General features: G+C 39.5%; 2 protein-coding genes across 3 annotated transcripts in view; both read left to right on the plus strand.

Annotated features, from left to right (window-relative positions):
* The window catches only part of LOC111337120 (VPS10 domain-containing receptor SorCS1), a 29,600-nt gene extending 15,543 nt beyond the window's left edge, over positions 1–14,057 (plus strand). Inside the window, exons 16-28 of one of the 2 annotated variants that reach the window (XM_088725768.1) lie at positions 453–592; positions 1,150–1,260; positions 1,720–1,802; positions 2,432–2,514; positions 3,417–3,603; positions 4,382–4,678; positions 5,707–5,819; positions 6,424–6,537; positions 7,370–7,475; positions 11,001–11,072; positions 12,007–12,133; positions 12,503–12,714; positions 13,246–14,057. In XM_088725768.1, coding sequence (XP_088581894.1) covers positions 453–592; positions 1,150–1,260; positions 1,720–1,802; positions 2,432–2,514; positions 3,417–3,603; positions 4,382–4,678; positions 5,707–5,819; positions 6,424–6,537; positions 7,370–7,475; positions 11,001–11,072; positions 12,007–12,133; positions 12,503–12,714; positions 13,246–13,313 — 1,713 coding nt within the window. In that variant the 3' untranslated portion in view covers positions 13,314–14,057. The remainder of the gene's footprint in view (positions 1–452; positions 593–1,149; positions 1,261–1,719; positions 1,803–2,431; positions 2,515–3,416; positions 3,604–4,381; positions 4,679–5,706; positions 5,820–6,423; positions 6,538–7,369; positions 7,476–11,000; positions 11,073–12,006; positions 12,134–12,502; positions 12,715–13,245) is intronic. The other variant, XM_088725774.1, reaches the window with a different exon arrangement.
* Positions 14,058–16,473: 2,416 nt separating this feature from the next.
* LOC111337132 (uncharacterized) lies at positions 16,474–23,090 on the plus strand. The gene is made up of 9 exons (XM_022943366.2): positions 16,474–16,707; positions 17,286–17,427; positions 18,398–18,515; positions 19,168–19,298; positions 19,927–20,009; positions 20,527–20,641; positions 20,767–20,892; positions 21,841–22,008; positions 22,684–23,090. Exons 1-9 carry the CDS (start codon positions 16,634–16,636, stop codon positions 22,801–22,803), a joined length of 1,077 nt encoding a protein of 358 aa, XP_022799101.2. The 5' UTR covers positions 16,474–16,633; the 3' UTR covers positions 22,804–23,090.
* Positions 23,091–23,227: the final 137 nt, after the last annotated feature.

Below are 23,227 nucleotides of genomic sequence, written 5' to 3' on the forward strand. Positions count from 1 at the left end.
GTTTTCCCGCGCTTTTTTATGAGTTCTTGTTCGTTTTCTTTCATTTTGAATCCTTTATCCTTTTCATGAGAAGGAAAACTCAATTAAGCTGAACTTTGTGTTGTTAGTTTAAAGCAAATGGCGTTGTACCGAAAGGGAAATATCAGTATTCTGATGTTGTATCGTTAAGAGTGGAATTTGTGAATTGACGAAACTGTTTTGCAGATTTTGTCTGTTCAAAATAGTGGTAATGGCTAGAACGATAGCACTAAAGATTGTAATAATTTTGATAATAACGATAGCAATAAAAATGATAATGATAATGATGATAATTATTATATTAATAGGGAATGATAAAGTAATCCAGCGATTTTATTTTGTTGACTAGATTGCGGTCATCCCACAGCAATCTCCTCCACTTAAGATCATTCTTAAGATCATTTCTATCTCTGCTTTCTTCGTTTTACCTGTAGCGTATTGATGGCAACTGTTTATTGGGTCAACACTTGGTATATGAACGTCGTAAAAGCGGAGATTGCTGCTTCAACGGAGAGGAATACGAGAGAGAAATCAACATTACAACTTGCGCCTGTGAAGAGGATGATTTTGAATGGTGAGTTACAATCGCAGCGCAATTTTTTTGGCTGCAGGTTGAAAATTGATTTGATCTTTTATTTCGCGGATTTGTTTTCCTGCTGGAACCTCTTTTTCGCGGATCGAAGTTTAACGCCCAAATGCACAACCTTGTCTTATCGCTTGATGATGACTTTGTACCACTCACTTTACTTACCATCTAACGCGAATGATGTGATAAGCTGAGTGATACCCACACGCATTTTGTTCTTACTCACGATCTATTGGAGGACGAATGCAGAGGTGACGTCACCATTGGCAACATTTTACTTCTCTATCATGGAACACAAATAGATTTCATGTCGTCGTTGATCTCTACAGAAATAGATCACAGACTGAGATCAAAATGTGGTAAGAAAGTCATTGACAAACTCAGCTGCCGCCTTTTTATTCTTACCGCATTTGAACGTTACTTGTGATCTGTTGGTCAACAGGCGGACGGCAACGGATTAGCGAGTAGCGTAGCCGATCAGACTGCAGCTTACAGGCTAGTAAGTCTATACTAATGTTGTTTTATATTATTATTTTTTATATAAGTGACTTTGGCTACGAACATTCACAGCTCTCTAAAGTGTGTAAGCCCACCATCGACGTTGATCTAGTACCAGCTCAATGCCCAGAGGGAAAAACGTATCAACACAGTCGAGGGTGAGTGATTAACAGCTTCAGAAGTTTTTATTCAATTTTAAAATCGTGTGATATTCCATCGGTTTTGCTCAACAACGTTATGAGATTGGTCTGCAAATGGCTGCCTTGTAACCGTTACAACGTTAAGGTTTCGAAGTAAAAACAACGAAAATGCCGGGATTGCGGGAAAACGCGAATAACCAAGTAGCTATTAGGTGACGTGAGTTTTTGTGGACCATTCACGAGTGGATGTCAAACAAAACCAAAACTGAAAATTGCTCTATTTTAACGGCTTATTACAACATTAGACAAGGGAAGGGGACAAAAAAAAAAAAAAAAAAAAAAACATGTTGAATAGTGTTAGGTCCGTGTTGTAAGTGGTAACACGTTGGAACCACAATTTTCCACGTTTTTGAAAGGACTGTTGTGGAGCGTTTCAGTGTATTTTAGTAGTGTTAACACCTCTTCGTGCCCTTACAGTTACAGGAAAGTTGTCGGAGATCGCTGTAAAGGCGGAAGCGAAGATAAGTTGATGCCGGAGACAAGAAAATGCCCAATTAAAGGTATATGGACTATCTGTTGAATTCTTTTTTTTTTTGGCCTTATAGTCACATTGTTGATCTTAATGAGGTCGTGTTGCTGCAATTTGTGGAAGTTGTATTAAGGTACAATATTAGGAGATGCAGTTGAATTGTACAAGTAGCTCCGTATTGATAAATAACGTGCTTTTCGTTCGAGTGTCGTCAAAAGCAAAGTTATCTCAACGACCAATCACAGTCGAGGAAGATATCACAAGGAACCAATGAGAACTCAGAATAGAGACAAGCAAACTGCTTGTAGCTTTGTATCTGACTGGTGGAGTAGGCGGCGCAAGTCATCCAGACCAATCACGAGCGAAGGACAACAAGACTAAAGCAATCCTGAAAATTGCTCCCATAACCCGTGAACAATAGCTGATTTTAAGACTACTTGTGGGACTGAGAACTTTAAAGATTCACAGCTTCTCCTCCACGATTCATGCAATTTTTTAGACCGCTGAACTTTGCAAATAACCAAGAGCGGATTGCCATCAGATAAACGTTGCGTTAAAACTACTGTTACCGGCAAATAATTTGTGATTTGATCATTTCATCCTTGATTTACTTTATATTTGGTAGCCGTCATTCCCTTTTTGGAATTTTGCTTTCTTTAGCGCCTTCTGATCTTAGAATCAAGTTTGGAAAGTTGTACGTGGAAATAAACACGGAAGTGAAGTTTGTTCTCACTCAGGGACAGGTAGGGAGACTTTGTGCAAATGTGTTTGACTAGGTTGAATTTCACTGCTCCTTGCTTCAGAAACAGCGATCACCAGGGAATTATTTCTCAGACGAGGTTAAAGCGGTAGTTTAATAAAGTTCATTATCTAAGCTGGAGGTTAATAGAAACATGTTTCGTTTGAAATTAGAGCGACTTTCCATCAATTGTTCTAACTAATCTGCGATTAGACTGGTTTTCGTTCGCAACGCTCCAGGATTGTTGTTGTGGACACCTGTTACCATCACTAATGAGATCTTTGTTGAAACCTATTTCTCTCCCCCCCCCCCCCTCTCCCTTGATTCAGTCACCTTTTCCCGAGCTGGGCGTTTACTTGTGTTCTGATATGATATTAGTCAATAGTTGCTTACGCTTTGATGATTGATTGTCAACCGGGCATCAGAAAAGATAGGCAATCTGGCCGTCAGCTTCTGATGTAAAAAAAAAAGTGCTACTCCAAATTTTTTATTTTTTTTATTTTTTTCCTTGGTCTTAGGTGTGAGTATTTAGGAACTATACAAGAAAAAGGAGTATTGACTCAAGTAATAATTTTTAGGGATACACGTCTGTATTTAGAAACTGCACACCCACCCCTCTGCAAGGGTTAATGTTGAGTTTAGGGAGGGGTAGTTGCGCAGTTGCACAGATACCGACATTAATCAATTTTTTTTTTTGGCGATAACCAGAACAACAGCAGTTTTTGAACCACGCCGGGTCGTGGTTCTGCGTGTGGGGCCAGGTTACTCAGTTGTGTTAAAAATGGCGGCGTCCATATTCTAAGTGTCCATACACATGAAGTCTATATTAGAACGAAGTGATTACTCTTTGGAACGATTAATTGTTAAAGATACTTTCTAAAGGCGTACGTCTACTTTAACATGCAGGGTTCAACAGAATCCACGTGGTACGCATGGAACTTTGGCGATGGCAGTAAAATTAAGAACATCACTGGTCTTAGCCATGCAGAACATGTCTCTCACTGTTTCAGTAAACCTAGCAACTTCAATGTGAGCGTGACTGCTGGAAACAAGGCTGGGCGAGATAACGGGACCACAGAAGTTAAAGTGCTAGGTAGGAACAGTTTTGACAATCCTCAGAAAGAAGAGAAAGAAGAATTATACCATACGCTTATTGCAAAGCGGGTGGAAGTATGCGATTCATACGGTGTAACGTTGTTTTCTGGGAACAATGGGTGCTGCAGTCTCAGCAGATAAGGCCCTGAAATCCAACCGAGAAGACAAGACAACTTACTGTATTTTTACCCAACAGTTTAACCAAACAAAAATGTAAACTATACATTTTATAAATATGAGAGGAGCGAACGCTGTCCGAAATAATAATCGGTAGCTGAAAAGCCTAGAGAAGCCTTGCCTTAGGTAATAACTTATTTTATAGAAGACTAGGTACAAGCTGCGACTGGTTGTTGTGTTGTGTTTTTTGCCGGACAAGATACGTTACCATCTCAACCGAGGGGTACAAGTGAGTCGATAGCGTTGAAGGCGCGCTCTGATTGGCTAGTCAAACTCCGAATATCCTTTGTTAGTATATACTAAAACAGTGGATAGCGTTGAAGGCGCGCTCTGATTGGCTAGTCAAACTCCGAATATTCTTTGCTATTTACCTCCGAGCAACTCGGGAAAAAATGGCGTCCCGGTTTACGTCCGTGACAAGCGAAGAATTCACTCAAATTAACGACGGTGGTGTATATTATCTCACTGTTTTAGTATATACTAAAACAACTATTTACCTCAATGTCGGTGGTTAGCGGTGGATATTATATCCACCACTAACCACCTCCACTTTGGTGGATAGTTGTTAATTATTTTGTCTTTTCTCTGTCTCTCTGTAGATCGTATTGAAGAAGTCGATATCGAACCTCCTCATGCAGTAGTAGTTGGCGCCGAGGCGTGGTTCAACCTCACTCTTCACTCCACCACCAAGTTGGTTCAAAAGGACACATCACATCCAAATTTTGGCGTAACACACTACATGTGGACATTCGACCAGAAAGACAAAAGGCTTCCTTTGTTGACTTGGGATAGAGAGGTGCACCACATATACACCAAAGCAGGCACATATAAAGTGTCTGTCCTTGCTAGTAACAATATAGGACAAGAAGGTGGCAGTACCACTGTAACTGTGTATGGTGAGTCAACCCCTTAACTCATAACAGTGATTAACGTCTAATTTCTCCTCATAGTAACAACCTTGAATCAAATGCAAAGGTCGTGAGAACTAAAGGAAATGATCGCCAATCGAAGAAGCTCTTGATCATCAAACAAATTCTCCTTTCCATTACTGAAAGAAATGTAAAGAGAACAGTGTAAAGAATATGAATACTAATCTAAGGGTGTGCGGTGTATTTTCCCTCCCTCCAATGTGTGATCCAGCGGCCCCCACTTAAACGATGTCCCCCCCCCCTCCCCCCGTGTTAGACAAGAATTTTCTGAAGGTGGCAATTTCAAGAATGATCTTAATGTGGTTTGCAATGTTCTGACAGAAGTTCGATATTATTAGGAGTCTTCTCTGGAAAGAAAACTAGTTTAAATCGCTCAGTTGTTACCTAATATAATTTTTTTTACCTTTCCTATCTCACTGCAACATGAATCAAAGTGTAAAAGACATGCAGTTTTTTTTCCCAAGTGTTTGGAAAAAAGTCAAATTAAGCAGGATTTCTTCAAGGCGTGCCTTTTTAAAGCGTCAAGTTTTGATAGGTGTGTATACAAGAGAGGTTGGGAGAAGAAGCAAATCTTATTGAACGCCTTGGGTTTTCACATTTGAACCAGTTAATATTCTTGTGAAATAGCCGGCAACATTTACTCGAACAGCTGGTAAAATGTGTGGCAAACGAGAACCCAGTCTACCCAAGGTTCTGCCATGCTTTGCTTGAGGTTCTCAGATCAAGGTGTTAGGCGGTATTTGAGTATCTGCACATCACAATTGTACGGAGAACAACATGAAAACCCCTTGTTATTCTTTATTCAAACTAGAGTAGCACATGCGCCGCAAGCCCTCGCTTCTCGACGTAATTTTCTCCCTTGTTATTTATGTCGTGTATGGGCTCAGTTCCCAATAAAATGTCTTTCGTGCTGCGTCCAAGTGGAAAAGTTAAAGGTCTCTGGGAAGAGCTACTGTTCTTGTTCGTTTATTTTTTTCTTTTCCCAAAAATTTCAGAGGATCTTCTTACTGTGCGTCTGTTATTCGACTTGGTGCTGGATGAAAGCAATGATAGGACATGGAAATGGAGAAATTTTTTCGCCAACAAGCTGAAAGCCGCTATTTCTAAGGTAATACTCCGTAAAGACACTCCCCAACCATTTTGGAGGAGGGGGGGGGGGGAGAGAAATCTCAAACAGGCTTTTAATTTTCATGTAGGGGAATCTAAGGGTCTTTTAGTATTATTACTTTGATTTTGATTATTATCAGTATTATTTTAGCTATTATTTTTATTATTATCATTATCATTTTAGCAATAATTTCCATAAAATCCTCTACAATACAAAATATTAACAGCGTAAAAAAGGCGATCCAAAATAACTCACTTTCGGCTCACATCTACTCCTTGTTGTTGTTTTACAGATACACTCATTTTTTTACAGTGAGGGATGGGGATTTTCATCCACCACGCAGCCTTCTTCTCCCTCCCCCCCCGGGAATTATCCACCCCTTTCAAAAGTATGTTTTTGAAGGGTCGGGATCGTAAAATTCTGACTGCCAGGTTTTTATTCGGGTGCATTCTTATTTCTTTTCTCTTTTGAGAAATTTCCCCACAGAAGAGAGCACGTAACCATAGAGAGGTTATGTTTGCTTCTTTATTGTAATCTTCAAACGAAACACGATCATGAATGAATGATTTTTCTTAATCGTGTTATCGTCTGTTGTCTTTTTTAGTTGCTGGATGTTGAACCCGAGCGCCTCGAAGTTTTTGTGTTACGTGGGCTGCCGACAAAGAGTGATGTGTCTATAGTACCAGCTGAGACCAACACTAGCAAGCCAACAGAGGAGGTAAGCGTTGTTTGTAATTTCAGTATTCCACCTCCGATATAGGAGGAGGAAGCGTGCAAGAAAATTTGGATCGAGGCTTACTGGCAAACAACCTTAGAAGAATGAATACAGATGCGAACCACAGAGCCAAGTAACGTCTATGCATGAGACAACTTCACCTGTGTATCCATAGCAACAGTATACGTTTATTAAAATGGCGGTAATTTAAAAAAAGGTAAAACCGTTCATTTCCTTCATCTATTTCAACTGCAATATTAAGCTTACAAATGTCTAGGACCACCTAGTGCACAAATCGATGTAATTGTAGCACAACCTTCTTAAGATTCATTTTTCGATCGGATTGCAACAGTTTGCCGCTTAATTTCATCACGTGGTCATGGATAAACTATGGTGTACAAAGATAGTTATTGCCCTGGGGGTGGGGTGGGGTGGGGTGGGGTGGGGTGAGGAAAAAGGGAGTAACGTAATAGGAAGAGGTAATGTAAAATTGTTCGCTATTAAAATTAAATTTCACTACGGATGGTAAACAAACAGTCCTTTTTTTCCTTTAGATTAGCACTCGCAAGATTTGGCGTGGTAGGCAGGATCCTCTTTGAAAAAATAAACCAGACAAAAATTTATTTTTTTGCGTTACCTTCCAGTTTCGCCCTCCCATCGTTTTCAGTTTTTTCACCATGTTGTTTTGTTTTATGTCAATTTTCTGTAAACGTCGCTCTCCAACCATAGATGAACTGGATTCTTCGTAAAATTTTCGCCAGAGATCACTTGTTGCTCTTGAAGAAATCCAAGTTATCGACGTAGTACAAAACTTGACTTGTCTTTGCTTCGCCAGATTGTAGCATCACTGAAGATAAAGGTGAAGTTAGGTGTGGTCAAGGTCCAGCTGTCAAATGATTTGACTGTCAGAGTCACGCACGTCGAGGTGCTACCAAATAGAGGTAATCTTCAGATACGATGAATATATGAAGTTCGTATATTTTGAACTGCGGTTATAGATAGGTATAATTTACCTGCGGTTATAGATAGGTATAATTCACGTGATTTATCATCACGGGTTTATTACGAATCAACTTAACGGCCTGCTCCCAGTTGGCTTGTTAGCTCCATTGGTAGAGCGCTGAACTAGTATCGCAGAGGTCAGTGGTTCGAATCCCGTACAGGCCTGATTTTTTTCAAGTCTGATTTTCGCTATTGCATAAATAGCGCTCTCTACTGCGAGGATCGTGCATTATACCTGGAGGTAACCTTATCATTGATACCTTATTCAATGCATGCGAAGAAGGAAAGAAGCTTCTAGCACTCATACGATATATAATTTATGAGAGGAAAAACTTGAGGTTATTCCTTTAACCATTGGACTTCCAGGAGTGATAAACATGTAACTTCCCCCTTTGTTACCCCTACAATATTCAGCAAACAGGTAATGAGAATACTCAAACGTATCAGGTAGAAGTTGTTGTCCTGATGTAACGCTAACTTCTCGTGACTGATTTACAAGGAAATGTGTAGCAACTAGATGGGAGAATTAACTATCACATCTTGGGAGTAAAGGGTTAGTCGGCCTCCCAGGTAGATTTTCAACCTTAAAACCAACCTCGTTCCCAGGGTCTCTCATCTTTCCGCCCTCCTGGAGCGAGCGAGGGGCGGGAAGATGAAAGAGCCTGGAAACGAGGTTGCCTTAAAACATTTAAGCACATATATATATATAAGCGAAATAGGCAACGTAGGATCCATGACAGTGCTCGACAATGAAGGAGCGATTACAGTAGCAAATGGACTACTCAAGTGACGCACATATGGATTTTAAAACAGCCTGTTTCGTAGACCAACAAAAGTTGATCCACTCATCAGTTAAACTCCATACACACTGAGGCATCGTGACGGTTAACTCTAACTCAGCAACGTGATCACATGGCATTGTTTAAAATGGGTGGGTGGTAATTCTAGTCGGCTGCTACCTCCTATCACAGCTTGCGACTATACCAGAAATTAACATCGGACTTTACCGTGACGACGGCCTTGCAGTTATAAACCAAACACCCCAAAAAGTGGAGAGAATTAAGAAACAGATTTGCACGATATTTGCCCAAAACAACCTTAGAATTACCATCGAGGCAAACAAGAAAATCATCAACTTTCTCGATGTAACGCTTGACCTGATAACCGGCAGATTCGGACCCTATTCCAAACCAGCAACTACCCATCTATACGTACACAGCAAGTCTGACCACCCACCTTGCATACTACGAAACATCCCCGAAGCAGTTAATAAAAGACTTTCTGAAATCTCTTCTGACGAAGACATGTTTAACAAAGCCGCACCTCCCTACCAAGACGCGTTACACAAGAGTGGCTACACATACAAGCTGCACTTCACTGAACCGGAACCGCACCGACCGCAATACCAAACCAAAAGGCGAAGAAACATAATTTGGTTTAACCCACCATTTAACAGAAACGTACAGACCAACATTGGCAGAGCGTTCATTAACCTTATTGACAAGTGCTTTCCAGCCACCCACAAACTGAGGAAAATTTTCAATAGAAACACCATTAAACTGAGCTACTCATGCACACCCAATATGAAATAGAACATAGACGGGCATAACAAAGCCACAATCAGGAACGCAAAAATGTCCGAAGATAGCCGCCCCCAAAGATTGTGCAACTGCAGGAACGAAAACGAATGCCCTTTAGGAGGGGAATGTTTGCAAAGCGAGGTCGTCTACCGAGCCACAGTCGATACCAGGGAAGAAACTAAAACGTACGTTGGCCTCACAGCGACAGATTTTAAGACTAGATGGCGCAACCACCAAATGTCGTTCAACCACGAGAGACGGCGAAATGACACAGAGCTGAGCAAGTACCTGTGGAAACTAAAGGAGAAGAGGGAAGACTATTCGATTTCATGGAAAATTATTGCTAGGGCTAGATCATATTCCAATGCCACAAAACGTTGCAATTTATGCCTCACTGAGAAATTTTTTATCTTGTCTTATCCACATGAAGCCTCTTTAAACAAGCGAAGTGAAATAATATCCAATTGTAGACATCGGCGAAAATATATTCTAAGGTATTCTTAACGCTATTATCGGCGCGCGCACGGTTTTCAAGATTTGAATTTTTTAAACAATGCCATGTGATCACGTTGCTGAGTTAGAGTTAACCGTCACGATGCCTCAGTGTGTATGGAGTTTAACTGATGAGTGGATCAACTTTTGTTGGTCTACGAAACAGGCTGTATTAAAATCCATATGTGCGTCACTTGAGTAGTCCATTTGCTACTATATATATATATATATAACTAACTGCAGACAGTACTGTTTCGGCCTTCTGGGCCTCATCAGTGCAGTGCTAATGCTAGGATGGAGGAGAACCGAGACGGTCACCCCAAACGACCCAACCTTTGTGGTATCGTCTAAGTCATGCCAGAGTGCTCAAACTAGAGAAAACCAGCGAGCATGCGCAATTGCAACGGCAATGACTCATCCTAGATAGAGTGCTCAATTTGGACATGAAAGCAAAGCTTTATATATATATAGAAGGCCGAAACAGTACTGTCTGCAGTTAGTTATATATATATATATATATATATATATAAATCAACAGCTTTTTCAATACAAACTATGGTATTTTAAGTTAAACTGAAGCGTTATTGAATAAACGATAACTGTATAGTGAATATGGTTAATAAAGGAAGAAATAAATGAGTTCCTTCGATTGATTTACATTCACTTTTATAAAATTATGTTTGAATATGTTAATGTGGATATCATCTCTAAATTCTTGGTTTGGCAAATTGTGTCAGTCTTGCTACAGATATCTTATGTAGGACTTTAAGGTGACTGGAAAGAATTTTGCTAGACTACTACCAACTATATTCATAGCGCTTAAAATACTCAAAAGCCAACTTTCCTTGTTTACAGTCAAACGAATTTCACGCTTGTGTTCACCAAAGAGTTGAAACATTGGACGTTGCACCACCATTGATATGCCAATGTTATGGGGAAATATTATTTACAGTTGTTTTGGCGCGATATCGTAAAATCTACGATACCTTTTTTTCTCAACTTCATTTGGGTTTCGAGTACGGCGTCGCTGTTGATTGAGTTTCAACAAATTTAATCCAGCTTTTTCAAAAGAATAACACCATTAAGTTTAGTCTTGATTTTCAGCTTCAACGTGAAAACATCAACAGAAAGAGCTTTAAATCAAGTTCATCTGACGAATTTGTAATATATCCTGAGCAATTGTACTAAATTTTCAATCAATTCCTCGTATCTTCGACAAGCCACAGCTTGGCGAATATAAAAACAAATGTTTTTTAAAGGTAAGTCTGTTTTTGTCGGAAATGACTCTTAGGATTTTTTTGTCGGAAATGGCTCCTAGGATTTTTTTCCTAATTTTCTCTACTTGAAGTACAACATCAATAAAACAATGTACATTAACTCTTTGACATTTAGACGATGGGGGCCGCGTGAAGACGACAAGAATTAGTAGTAGTTTGCCTACATCGGTTTTCAGTCCTTTAAAAGGTATGAATTTGACAGCTTTCGTCATTTTCTTCTTTGATTTGCACGAATTTACACATGTCACCGTTAATTTGTGTGACGCTGTCGATATCCAACTTCAATTTCTTTCTTATTTGAAATTGAGAGCGTAGTGAGGAGGCCAAGAAACGTTTTCCTTTCTTTTCTTAACCTTTTGCTGGGCACAAGACTGGAGTTGACACCTGTTGTCTTTTCCTGCCAAAAAAGAAGGTCTATCGAATATAACTTAATTTAGGGCTCTCTCCGTAAACAATATCATATCCCGGAAGTTAAAACGGCTCTAAGCTTAGCGGCATCATAATTTTGAAACGGTGAAGTTTAATTTTTTCATAATCATTCAGCAGCGAGGCCTTATCTCAAAAAGAAAAAACCCCGAAGTTTTGAGATATTCTATCAAGAATTTTTGGAGACCGTCGCCCAAAACTGTTAAACGGGATTTCTCCAAAATATTAGCATGGTTATACTGATTGCATGCCTGCCACGCGCACTATTTCAAACTTCTGCCCTTTGTTTCCACCCACAACGTGTGTGAGAAACATACGACTAAAAGAGGAATGTTGGTGTTTTAATGCTATTAAGATAGCCGGTAAGTGCGTAGGAGAATTGTTTGCAGCCACTATTGTTAACCACGACGGCGACGGCGACGAGAACGTTGCGAAATAAACAAGCAAAAGAAGGGCACAGCAACGGCTCAGCAAAAATAAAAATTGCGTGGTCAGAGGGCAGAAACCGCGACGGCGACTTATTTGAGTTTCCTCCGCGCTGTTTACATATGCTTAAGTTGAGGTGGTCTGGCGCCGCCAGAGACGTTGAACATTTGGAGGACTCTCATAGCGTTTAATTTCCATTTACTGTATATTGCGTGTTCGCTCCGATTTGCAAGACAGTGAAAAGCCCCCTTATTCTTTTTGTTTCGCAGACTATGGTGGTGATGTTGTATATCCAACAGAGTCTTCCGATTCCGGAACGCGGTTGGCAATTGGTGTTGGCATCGCTGCCGCGCTTGTGGTCGTGTTTCTCGTAGGGACTCTGGTGTATTTCCTCAGGTTTGTGAATGTCATGACGGGCCAATAATTTTGTTAAAATAAATTAGGTGTTGACTTACGGATGGAGTTAAGAGGGGAAATGTTCCTCGCAGCGAGGCAACTCTATGTTGGTTCTTCGCTCCGTTTAGGAATCTGATCACAATTTAATGAAATAAGTATTAATTTGACCTGTGGTTGGTAGACTACAAAATCCCTCCTTTTCGGCAAAGTCCATCGCGCGAGTCCAAAGAAAAAGAGATTTATTTTCATCAGTCGGGAGTATTCGCCCTCTGATTTCGAGAGTTAGAGGTTTAATCTTTCTCCTCAAGGACCGAAACTCAGGACCGATTTCAGTCAGTAGCTAACAACTCCCTTGTGCTCCCTTTCCAGACGCTACAACCTTTTACGAAGCCGCTACACTCACCTCCGCTTATACAGTGACGGCGCACAACTGAGGGACCCCTTGGTAGAAAACGATGAAAGTGAGGGTGACGAGTATTTGCATCCGCAGCCAGGGGGATCGTTGCGTTATGTGCCGGTACCCACCAGCTCAGTACCAGACCCCGACAGTGACGACGAACTCATAGACAACTTCGGAAAGGGTAAGTGAGCAAAGTGCAGAAACGCGACAGACCCTGCTGCCTCTCTCTTTCTTGACCGTAAATGAAGACTAGTAATCAGTTAAGTATCAAACGTGATGGGAATTTTTTTTTAAAAGTCAGCTGAAGTGGGATGGCTTCACTATCCGACTACAGTCGTTGGTAGAATTATAAGAAACACGGGATGCGATTGCCTGATTTAACGGTCAGTCAACAAGATTGAGTTGCGCCTAAGCTCTCCCTGAGAGTAGTTTTTCCTCTCATAAAGAATGCGGTTTAACGCATAACCTACTCATCGAGAGAGCTTGGGGCACCTGTGTTCGCGCTGCCATATTCTACGGTGAATTTACTTAGAAACAGTTAAATACTGCTCCTCTAATTCTTATGCTGGGAGAAAAAATCGTAGAAATGTTTATGGCTTGAGTTTTTTTTCCTTTTTTTGGGGGGGGGGAGGGGATGGGATGTTTTTGTTGCTTTTGTCGCGGTTGCAGTCGTTTTAGTTTACCGACACGAGATCTTTTCTGTTTATTTCAGGATCTTTAGCTCTTCTGACGCCTGACAGCCAACATGGCCAAGGCCAAGGAGGAAATACCAACATCTGAGCAGTTATGAAATAATCCAAGTAATAAATGCAGCCGCGTACAGTAGTACTTCTTGTTTAGGCTTGATAAACTAAGCCGGGAATAAGCTATTACACTACTCAGTAGACTGTAGACTTAAGGTTAATAGTCAACCCATAGAAAGGTCATTTAAGAGGGTCTTGGATAGAATGAAGTGAGGTCTGGGGGAAGGGTGAAAAGACCGTATCCCCCCCCCCTCAGTTGGGTGTTAAGATTAGAACTAAACACTCCTCTACCACTTCCCCCCTCTACCACTTCCTCCCTCCACCACTTCCCCCCTCTACCACTTCCCCCCCTCCACCACTTCCCCCCTCTACCACTTCCCTCCCCCCCAAGGCCCTCTTCATACTTATTTTCCTGCGTCCGTTAGCCTAATGAACGAGAGTTTCCCAACAGGGTTTCTTTTTTTTTTAAATTGTCGAAATAGGATAGACCGCAACTTAAGGTTTCTTAAAAAAAAGGATTAAAAGTCAGTGCTGTAGTTCACACTGATATGATACGAGAGAGAGAGAGAGTGGCAAGGTTAGCAATGTAGTTTACCCCTGTGAGACAGTGGTTCCTATGGGACAAAGTAATCTTCACCTCCATCATGCATGAAGTAGCGTCCACCGCCTATGTGGTTAATATCAAAATGCACTGTAGCTTGTAAATGATTTTTTAAACAATATCTGGAACTCCTTTTTCTCAGTGTATTTGATTTTAAAATAAAATAATTTGTGCTTGGTAGTTGTTGCTTTGTTATTGTTATTTGATAACTTGCTCTCCAATCTCGAGAACTAAATTAGTGTCAAATTTTATCCGAGAAAACATCGATTTCAGTTCCTTGTCCTTTGTGATTGGTCCCAGAATATTGCGCCACCCTTTCAACCAATCGCGACTTGGTCACTTAAATTTTCCCGCGCTTGAGGCCGCTAGACGTGTTCTCATTGGCTTTGTCTGGGTCTACCTTGTTCCGATTGGTCACTGTGATAACTTTGGTGTTGGTGTTATGACGTTCAATTGAAACACGCTGTACAAGGCTCATCGGAGTCGACGCGATAATAGTAAATCAAAGCTTTTGCGTATATAGATGATAAGTACAGTTTTTTGCTCTTATTTTGTGTCTAGCTAGAAGGATAAGATGTACTGTAGTTAAGTCCGACCATGATATAGCCTTAAATTTTCTCTGAAATTAACGACATTACCTTTTAGTGAACATGACAGTAGGCCAACAGAGCTTACAGATAACCCGGCAATTTACTTAAATGACTTGGACTGTAGTTCTCAGTCTCATAGTTTTAGTTTGTGTAGTGTGCAAGTTAGTCTTGTCTTATTTCAATATTTTACATCAGCTCACTTTGTTGTAAGACTGAGTAAGGTTACTGTTTAACTTTTTACTGTTCAAGCCATGTCAAGATGCTGATAGATTTTATGCGTCAGTTCACGGTACACCATGCTAAGTTTCTTAGTGCTGCTTAACCAGCAGCTTCGTGGTATTATTTGTAATCTACTGAAGACCTACGAAAATCTTATAGTTGATTTTTTTTACTCGATCTCGGCTGTCTTTTGACTAAAATACTAATTGACATGTCGGAAAACATGAACGATACATTTGGTAGGACTTAAGCTAGAAAATGAAACCGTTTCCACCAAGTGATATTCCATTCGAGGACGTTTTTCCTAGTGTTAGGTACAAGTTAGTATTCATTAAAGAAACCATCATTTACAGACAGCGTATTACGACTTAGAATATCATCTTAGTCTGATACAGTTCATGACAAAGATTTGGTAAATTTTAAATATTTTTACGGAATTTTATCTTACTACCTGTATTGAAATTTATGCTAGGATTATAAACCAGTCTGAATCAATACTTATATTTTAATTTATGCTAGGATTTTTCTACTGTTTTTGTTATTACTTTAATTGGATAGAAGTTAGATTTATCGCAGGTCCACATCAGCTTAATGCTGCCAGCAAGCACCCTGCGTTACCAAATAAATTATGTATGTATGTATGTGTGTGTATGTGTGTGTGTGTGTGTCTATCTATGTATCTACTATACGTCCCGTGAAAAAAGTGAATATTATTAGAGTAGACAGATTCCTTCAGGGGCAAATGCTATGGCCGCTGAACTTGCTAGTCATCTTCAGGTCAGAATTGACTGAATTGACTAGAACTTCACTGTCAGAGGGTGTCTTTTTTTGGTTCGGTTTTTCCCACTCGTTTTGCTAGTAGTATTTCTAGTGTATTTTAGACAAGCACGAATTGGTTCTTTTTATTTACTGCACAGATCAGGTGATGCATGTTATCTGGCTCATTTCAAATAATTTAAATGTCTACCGTTTAATAATTATTTAACCAGTGCAATTAGACGGGAAATGAACTTTAATTAAGAACAATAGCGGTTTGAGCATGTCGATGAAACTGTCCATCAGCGGAACTGAGGAAGTGAGGATGTTGTGACGGCCGCATTATGACTGACTGATGTGTGGTGATTAAAAATGACACATGCACAACTGTGTTTATCAAATACACTGAGCACCATATATGTATTAAATTTGTAATAAATTTAATAAAACCAACGAGAGATAATAATAATAATAATAATAATAATAATAATACCTTTATTTAAACACGATGTGTTTCAAAGCTGAACAGCTTGTGGGGTCGTGTGTAAATCAAATAAACTTCTAAATTAAATAAATTCAAATGATGGTTTTTGAGGAGAGGGGAAAACCGGAGTGCCCGGAGAAAAACCTCTCGGAGCAGAACCAACAAACTCAATCCACTTATGACGCCAGGTCCGGGAATCGAACCCTGGACACATTGGTGGAAGGCGAGCGCTCTCACCACGACGCCAACCCTGCTCAAAATGTAAGGTACACCTTGGCCGTTAGAAGTTCTGTTTATTTTTTATTACTGAGATATTTGCAAATGAACCCGGAAAGAATATAATTGTCTCAGAGCGCATAAAATATTCGCCCCCCAACGAGGGGGCCAAAACAGGCTAAACCAGCTTCAATTTTCGCGTTTTTAGGCCTTCGGAGGGAGGAATGAGGAGCCTGGCTGCAGGTGCGAGACACCCTCCATCCTTCGTGCGTTACGCGGGTCGTTCAGATTTCCCAGTTCATCCATGTACTCGATGATGGAGAAAGACTGGAAACGACAACTGTCAACTCTCGTGAAAACTTAGTTTTGTTGAAGTTTGGCTTTTGTGCGGTAATTCAGACCTATTGGAGTAACCATTTCATGGCCGCATTGCAGAAAGTTATGAATCAGATTTGCTGTACCTAGCTTTTAAAAGCTTAAAAAAGGTTATAATGTCTTCCGGTACTCGACGAAGGTTAGAAGATGCATTGAACGCAGGGAAAGATATCGCGCACAGCATCTCCAGGTAAAGAAGTTATAATTTATGGAACGATGACTTGACCAAGTTTCTTTGGTTAGGTTGAAGCCTGCTGTATACCGATTTCAAGCAATATTACGGCATAACTTTTGTCCAAGCTAGATAGACGAGTGGCTTTCATACGTATACGTTTAAATCCAGTTTTTCGTGAATTGTAAACATGACACTCTGCAGACGTGCAGTTCAATTACTCTGGTTGACCTTTTAAAGGAAATTGGCCGCATCAATTTGGAAATTATCACCATTAATTTTGAAAATATTAGGAACGAAGAAATTGTGTTTTATCGCAAAACGGAAATCTTTCCAAAATTTTCGCAGACTTTTTATGAAAAAGTGTCCATATGCATTTCGTATAAATCAGCTGAAGATCACAAATTCAAAATGACTGGCGAAAGTGTAGATCTTTGAAGCACCGCGAATACCATCATCATTATTAATATTCACATTACCATTTTTAATGATCAATTTCCAACTTCGCAATTCTCATGTTATTGAAATGTGCAATAACCAGGGTTTGTGGTTTACATGGTCTGATTTTTTTGTTAAGTCGATGTTTTATATTGTAGTGATTCAGTGACCAATGAGGACAGCTGTCGTAAACCATCTTTGATTAAAGTAGATTTTGGCGATGTTATGGGAGTTTACAGTGTCAACTTTTCTCCCAAACAGCAGTATTTTGTCGCGGGGTGTGGCAGTGGTGCAATTCAGGTGAACAAGTTAAAGATTACTTTGCCCTCTGCCATGTCAGAAAGGCTAATTTTTTTTTTTCTTAGATGACAAACACTTGTATCCACAATCATCAGTTTAGAGAATTTGCTTTCTGATCCACAGGGCCAGGCAGAAAAGGCAGGAAAACAAATTAAGACTGCAGGAAGGGGGGAGGATAATAGAAAGACTATCAAATTAATCTGAAATAATCAAATCAATTTTTTATAAATGTTTTTGTTAGTTAAGACACAGATGCATTGTCAAAGTTCTTTTTATGCATAGTGTTGATCAACATTTAGTTCCTGACATTCTTGGAACTGCTAAGTTCATTTAGGGGTGATCAGCATTAAAATTTCTCTTCTCACTATAGGCAGGCACATAAACTAGAGTTGAGATTATAAGTACCAAAAACTGATCACCAAAGAGAAGCTGTCCTGGGGCCGGTTTCTCAAAAGTCCCAGTAACTTAACGAGCCCAAAGCCATGTTTTAAAATCAAAATTTAAAGGATAGGGAAGCAGGTTCTGGCACCCAAAACATGAAGTCATTTTTGTTTCTTTAGCTGATAGTTTTATTGTATCATTTTCAAAACTTGAACTCTCCATCTTAAAAGAAAACATAACAGCTTTACAGGTCCATTAAGTTACTGGGACCTTCGAGAAACGGGCCCCTGGTGACATAACAGGCCCAAAGCCATATGCGTGTTTTAAAACTCAAAATTTAAAGGATAGAAAAGCAGGTTTAGGCACCCATACTAGTCCATTTGTTTCTTTAGCTGACAGTTTTATTGACTGTATTCTTTTCAAAAGTTTTGAAATGCTCACCTTGAATGAAAATAGAACAGCTCTGTCAACCTGTACTGTAAATACTCTATTACAGACAGATATGCAAAAATCTGAGTGAAGTCTACATCTATGAATTATAAATCTTAATATTTTCTCTTCTTGTATATATGTATGTTTATTGTAATAGGTGTACGAGTGTAACACAGGAAAAAAGAAGAAACCACTAAAACATGGTTCTCTGTATGGCTTACCTACCACATGTGTCAAGTTCTTTCCATTTAAAGACAATGTTTTGATTGCAGCTGGTAATGTTTATCTTCCTCCTTCAATATCTTGTACACTATCATATTTTTCATAATTTTTTGGGTTGAAAAATTTCTGGCAGCTGTTTTTTGATTTTTGGTTGCAGAATGACAACTTTGAGAAATCCTTGAACTTGGAGCAAGGACTTCCCATACATTTCCATGTAAATTAATGAGTTTAGAGATTTTTGTGTTTTATCAGTGAAGGATAACAGATACCAGCAGATAATGACGTAATGTTAAGCACGTGACTGACCTCGTGCGTGCAGTGTTTACTTTGTACCTTTGTTACTTCCCACCATTAAACTAGCTAGGGTAATTCTTTCTATCCAAACACCACAAATGGCAGACCGTCTTTTGGAATGTGCTGTCTAATATTTGCATTCAGTTGGAGACATATTCTTTTCATGTAAACCATGTGCATTCAATTTTAACAATTTTGTTGGTTGCAACAGGTGAGGTAACTTTTTCGCCTTTTTCTGACCCTGTAGTAAGTACAGAACAAAACATTGATAGTCACAAATATAAACTCAAATATGAAATTGCTCAACAGATGAATATTTGAGGCAATGAAATGATTCAAATTGTACTGAAATTAATTATGTAGTAGCCAAGTCACTTATTATAGATCTTGATTCTTAAACTTTTGCATAAGGTGCCGATGGAACAATGACATGTTGGGACTTGGAAGCATGGAATTCCTTTAAGACAATTGAGGAGCTTCACAATGAGATAAGTGCTCTGGATTTCTCACATGACGGCAAGATTTTCTCCTCTGCTGGAAAGGTAAGTTCTAAAAGTTGGAATTTTATCATCATCAGTGGAACATCAAGGTTTCTTTTACATGGGGTTTGAAAGAAAATTGAAAGAAACAAAATAAGCAATGAAAGTGATACTATCATAGTAATTTTAAACTTGTGGATTTACTGGGCGGAATATGATTAGAATTGACAGTGCTACTAAAAGACACTGATCCTGTGATTCCAAAAATAAAGAATTGAGCTGTCATCTCCAAGAAAGTTCACCCCAAGAGATCTTCCATAGTTAACTTTCACTCCACCATTTATTAAGATGCATGCTCTACCATGACTCCAAAGGCATTGCAAACAGCTTAACCAGTGCTTCACAGCAAACATTTTTTCATTTTTGATAGCATTTAGTATTTCAATGAGATTTGACTTTAAGGTGATCCATAATGGTTACCTTTAATACTGCTGAATAATTCATTAAGATCTTGAAAATAAAGGAAACGATTACCAACCCAAGGAGCATGGATTGTTAAACAAATTCTCCTCATCAGGAGAAGGAGTGTAGAATCTTCTTTTAGCAGTGTTAGGTGTGATTTTTCTTCAGCATTTATAAAATTACCATTGTCTTTTTTCTAACATAATTTCTTTCCCTCTTTCAAATGAAGGACAGAAAGATAAGAGTTTACGACACAAGCACACTAAAACTGAAGCTTACATTTGGAGGAACAAGCCATATGGATCTAACAGAGTGAGGTTTTTATGTCTGATGATTTTGATTACCGGTAATTGTTAATAGAAAATAAAATATTGATACAATAGATTAAGTGGGCTGACAGAGGTAATACCTTGCTTTCATAGCCTGGAAAACTAGCAGGGTTTGAGCTACCCCACATAATGGTGATGGGATTACAACTACTACAGGTTTAGATGAATCTATCAATTTGATGAGTTTGTGTAAAAATTGATGGTTGTGCACTTAAACAAGGCGGGGAGGGGAATGGAGACAGGGAGGGGAATGGAGACAGGGCGGGGGGGGTGGGCTGCAAGGGTAAAGTTTTCAAGGACCCTGGGTGGGTCATTGTGCTGTGTTCCTGGGCACCTGTGTTCCTCTCCATCCAGGAGTAGAAAGTAAAAGCCTTGATACCCTTCCTTCATGAACTTCCCTTTAAATGCCCCACCCGTGCCCCCCCCCCTCCTTGAGTTGTGTCAAGATTACGCACTAAACTGCCATTTTGTTCATGGTTTTGTACTTGTTAAATTTCCAGAGAGGACGACATTTTTGCTCCAGAAGCAGGCCATGGCAGAAAAGTTTTTGCAGTGAAATTTCACCCTTTTGATGACAACATATTCCTGACAGGAGGCTGGGACAGATGTTTGAAGGTGAATCGCGAACTAAATTCTCTTCCAGTTTTCACTGAGAGGGCCATGCGTCTTGAGTGTCCTAAAAGTAAAAACAAACACCAGTCAGAAGAAAGGAAGTTGAGTTATTTTTCGTCTTTTGGTAGGTGTGGGATGTACGAGTTGATAAAGTGGTTCGCTCCGTCCACGGGCCGTACATCTGTGGTGATGGAATTGACATCTGGGAAGACTCTATTTTGACGGCTTCTTGGTTGGCCCGTAATGCCCTTCAGGTAATTTGAAAAGTAGTTTGTACGACATTAGAAGAAGAGAGGTCCTGGGAACAAGATTGGCAGCTTACCAAGTGGGCCAACAAACGCGTGCAAGAGAGGAGACAGGCGGGATAGTGCGTGTATGTCACATCTCACGCGCGCGTGTGACTTCTCTCACGGGTGTGAATTCTCTTTCGCACGTGTGCCAGTTTAATTCACTCGCTCCAAGTTAAAATGTCGATCGCTTGTTACGTACGAAATTCTAAAAGCATAAATAAGCAGCAGACAATCAAGGATAATTTAACGAGAATAAATAATTCTCGAGGAAAGCAAGGAAGTAAGTTAATTTTTTATCAAGATTTGGGAAACAACATGTAATTGAGGGAAATTGCTCCACAGTCTGATGAAAAACCGTACTGGCAGTCGTAACCATGTTGAAGATTTAAGAAAGCTATTCTTTTTTATGTAATAATTTTACTTGTGTTGCGATTTGACCTCACAACCACTATCAATATCTTGGGGTTTTTAAGATGCAAATAAGTAGCAGATAGCAAAGACTGCCAAGAACTTGAGGTATTTGCACATTTGTTGGTCAAGAGAATTTAAAGTTTTAGCTTACTTTTCAAATCAGTCTCGTTGGACTGAAACCAAAAGGATCATAAAAGCTTATCAGAAAAAAAGTAAATGTCTCAGGGAACCAATGAGAACACAAACTACAAACAACCAAAGGGCCTCAAGCGCGGGAAAATGTGAGTCAACAAGTCATCTGATTGGTTGAGAGGATGGCACAAGATTTCTCGAACAATCAAACTTCGTTGTTAAACAGAACTAAAGCTACCCAGTCTTCTTTCGAGACTCAACTGAAAATTGCACCAAGGTGATATTTTGCTTAATTGCCATCCAGCGTCTGCTTGACAAGGTAACGATTTTGTGGATAGAAGTTACAATTTAATCTTATCTGTTTTGTAGCTTTGGGACTATGGAAGCGGCAAGTTGATAGAATCGATTCCATTTCCGAGTCAGCATGAGCACGGCGAGTTTCTGTACGTGGCACGGTTTTGTTCCGGTGGTGATCTTATCGCCGCAGGAGGAAGTGGAACTAATGATCTTAAAATCATCAACAGAAATGAAAACAAGGTGCGCGACACCGATTCGCCACTGCTGAAATTTCACATTAAGGTCACACCTTAACCGATCAGTATGCATTCTTCGTAATGTTCTTTGCATTTCTAAAGGTGCTGACAAGGAGGAATTTGTTTAACGATCAAGGACTTCTATAGTTGGTGATCATTTTCTTTATTCTCCTGACCTTAATGGTTGATTCGGGGGTGATGTTGTAAGGAGAAATTAGATGCTAATCACACTTAAAGGTCAAAGGATTTATAGCGACGCATTAAATCAAGCCAACTTGGAGACGCTCTCCCAACGCAGGCAGTCTATCACAACTAAGCTTTTTGATTCCATCACTTGTAATTCAGACCATAAACTGTAAAAGCTCTTGCCTCCTCATAACAACTGTGAACTCAATTTGAGACGAAAGAGGAAATTTAATGTTCCTCTGGCTAAGACGAAGAGACTCATGAACACATTTTATATAGTAATTGTAGTTAATTTGTGTACATTTTTCTTATATTTTTCTCATACTTTTATTAGATTTTACCATTGTAAAGATTAATCTAATTCAGCTTTTGGCTGCGATTTTAATCAGAATAAACTATCTATCTATCTATCTACCTATCTAGGTGCACGGGATAATGGTTGCAAATTGTTTATTTCAGTAATTTTGTGATTTATAATTATTTTTTTTAACAGGTAATTGCTAGCGTGAAGGAGGAAGGTAAACCCATTCAAGCCTTGGATGTATCACATGACGGAACTCAGTTGGTGATTGGCAGCACTGCAAATTGTGTTCAAATCATGACGCTTTCATGATCATCTTATTAACACTTCCAAACGAGAAGACAAAGTGATATTTTATATTATTTACCAAGCCTCTTCAGTTGGCTGAATAATTTTTTACAAACCGTATTCAAAGGGTGAGAAGTTCAAAATTCCTTACATCAGTTCTTGATAACGCAGAACTGGAGTAACATCAGTGAATGTGAAACAAGCATGTTAGGACTTTCCAAGGCTTACGTACATCAATTAGTTTAAAAACTCCATACCCACTTGTAAAGCTAAAGTATTTTCAGATTAAAACATACTTACGCAGGTCTGAATGACAGCCGTATACTGCAAGTGTTTACAAAGGTTTAACTGAGAAGACCGTGTATTTACCGTGAGTTCGCTTGATGACCAATCACGATTGAGTTTTTGCTTTTGTTTTATTAGCCAGTCAGATTTCAGGAAAGTAAAG

Source organism: Stylophora pistillata, chromosome 1 (assembly GCF_964205215.1).
Source record: "Stylophora pistillata chromosome 1, jaStyPist1.2, whole genome shotgun sequence".
NCBI classification, from domain to species: domain Eukaryota; kingdom Metazoa; phylum Cnidaria; class Anthozoa; order Scleractinia; family Pocilloporidae; genus Stylophora; species Stylophora pistillata.

Coding starts and splice junctions, on each gene's coding strand:
- LOC111337132 (XM_022943366.2), top strand. CDS start 16,634: ATGTCTTCCGGTACTCGACGAAGGTTAGAAGATGCATTGAACGCAGGG. Junction 19,299..19,926: donor TTTTCTCCTCTGCTGGAAAG/GTAAGTTCTAAA, acceptor TTTCAAATGAAG/GACAGAAAGATAAGAGTTTA. Junction 22,009..22,683: donor TCAACAGAAATGAAAACAAG/GTGCGCGACACC, acceptor TTTTTTTAACAG/GTAATTGCTAGCGTGAAGGA.